The 2,454-nt window shown below is 42.0% G+C and overlaps 1 protein-coding gene across 1 annotated transcript; it reads left to right on the forward strand.

The window, feature by feature from the left end:
* Window positions 1-776: 776 nt before the first annotated feature.
* On the forward strand, window positions 777-1,719 carry LOC119253103 (olfactory receptor 2J3-like). Its single transcript, XM_037520757.1, is given in 2 exon segments — window positions 777-793; window positions 795-1,719. Coding segments are annotated over 2 exon segments (942 nt in total).
* Window positions 1,720-2,454: the final 735 nt, after the last annotated feature.

The following is a 2,454-nucleotide window of genomic DNA, read 5'->3' on the forward strand; positions in this document are numbered from 1 at the left end:
TTCGCAGCCCAGCACTCAACCTCTGTGCCACCAGGGGAGGCCCAGAACATTACACATTTTGCAGAAACTATCTTAAGCCCTATTGTCCATGTCTCTTAGCCTGGCGATATACACATTTTCAATTACAAGTGCTACAATCAGAGTTTATTTCCTCTTTCCTGCTCCAAACTTCCTCCCTTTCTCTCTTGTTCTGTCTTTAGAGTTCCTTCAAAATGTAGTTTTTTGGATCCCAAAATTAGTTATATTTTGATATATTTAGTCAGGAGCATTTCATCTCTGAATTCCCCAATCCATTACAACTCTCAATTAATCAGGTGTAAAATCTTCACCTTAGTTTATATTGGGCATATTAATATGTTAGTGTGTGTGTGCATGTGTGTGTGTACATGTGTCTTTGTTTATACCTCCATATGAATTTAGTATTTTGGTCTGGAAATAGGTTGTTAGCATAACTAATCAAAGGATATTTTGTTCTTTCTATAATTGTATTCAAGTGATGTTGGTATTTTCACTTGCTATAGATTCTTGAATCTTCATTTACCCAAGTACTAACAAGGTCACATAAAAGAACTCATTCCCTTGAGAAGTTAGAAGTTATTGACTGTATCTGTCACAAATATCTGAATGAAACATAAAAATAAAACTATAAAAAATTTTATTCTCACAATGGCAGATTTGGAAATGGTGAAGGTTTTTTTTTTCCTAATCGGTTAGCAAGAGTTTGATATTGAGTGGGCAACTTTTGAATATATGTGTTTCTTTAGGTATAGGAAAAGATGAATGATGACCGAAAAAAATGCAAGCTGGGAAGGCTACTTTGTTCTACTGGGTTTTTCTAAATGGCCTCACCTGGAGGTAGTCCTCTTTGTCGTCATCTCCATGTTCTACGTGATGACCCTGATAGGCAACCTGTTCATCATCACCTTGTCATACCTGGACTCCCATCTCCACACTCCCATGTACTTCTTCCTCTCCAACCTCTCTCTTCTGGATCTCTGCTACACCACCAGCTCTATCCCTCAGTTGCTGGTCAATCTCTGGGGTCCAGAGAAGACCATCTCTTATGCTGGCTGCATGACTCAACTTTACTTTGTCCTTGCACTGGGGAGCTCCGAGTGTGTGCTGCTGGTCGTGATGTCCTATGACCGTTATGCGGCTGTGTGTCGGCCCTTGCACTACACTGTCCTCATGCACCCACGTTTCTGCCAGTGGTTGGCTGTGGCTTCCTGGGTTAGTGGCTTTGCTGCCTCAGCACTTCATTCGTCCTTTACCTTCTGGGTCCCTCTGTGTGGACACCATGAAGTGGATCATTTCTTCTGTGAAATTCCAGCCCTGTTGCGACTGTCATGTGTTGATACCCGTGCGAATGAGCTGACTCTCATGGTCATGAGCTCCATTTTTGTGATTATACCCCTTATTCTTATCCTCAGCTCCTATGGTGCCATCGCCCGGGCTGTGCTGAGGATGCAGTCGACAAGCGGCCTTCAGAAGGTCTTTGGGACCTGTGGAGCATACCTGATGGTTGTGTCTCTCTTTTTCATTCCAGTTATGTGCATATATCTCCAGCCACCATCAGAAAAGTCTCAAGATCAAGGCAAGTTCATTGCCCTCTTTTATACTGTTGTCACACCCAGCCTCAACCCTCTCATCTACACCCTCAGAAACAAAGATGTTAGAGGGGCCATAAAGAGACTAATGGGCAGGGAGAGGGAGATGTGACAGGGAAGCCACCTGTCCTGCAATTTTTGTTGAAAGCGTCTCATCCATCTTAGGTAGTGGTTTATCTGCTTCCTTAGGATTTATTTTTGGTCTCCACACCACTAAACATAGAAGGAAAGTGCAGTGTTCAATTTTTTTTTGTTTTTATTGATTGATTCTGGAATATTATCTAGAAATCACCTTTCTAATTTGTACCACTTTAATCTTTATAATTCCATATTTAGTGTCTGTAGAATTCAAGTATTAGGGTTTAAACTTAATATGCTAATTTTTGAACTGAGCATTAATATCAATTGTAAGACAAGGGCCATATAGCAAAGATTCTCACTAATGGAATTTGTGTTATTGACAGGTATTAAATTTAGCTAAATGGTAAAAAGGTGTGACTATTCTTTAATGGAAACAGTTTTTTTTTTTTAAAGATTTATTTATTCGTACAAGCACTGGGTACAGTCAGAAACACAGGAGGGTGAGAGAGTTCACCAGAGCCAGAGCGGGGAGCAGAACAGGCAGACTGACTAAATACACTGCTGAGGGGAGCAGCGGGTGAGACAGGAGAGGTCTGTGCACCATGTGGGACCCTCGCCAGTGACTGGGGATTGAACCGGCGCTGCAGAGGCTTGGGCAGCTTTGCAGCCCAGCGCTTAACCCACTGGCGCCACCAGGGAGGCCCTGGAAACAGTTTTTTTCTCCAAGACACAAATTACATGAATGTTTTATCCTGTGGGTCTATAA

This window comes from Talpa occidentalis, unplaced genomic scaffold (genome assembly GCF_014898055.3).
Source record: "Talpa occidentalis isolate TD23 unplaced genomic scaffold, MPIMG_talOcc4v2.1 talOcc4.2, whole genome shotgun sequence".
In the NCBI taxonomy this organism is placed as follows: domain Eukaryota; kingdom Metazoa; phylum Chordata; class Mammalia; order Eulipotyphla; family Talpidae; genus Talpa; species Talpa occidentalis.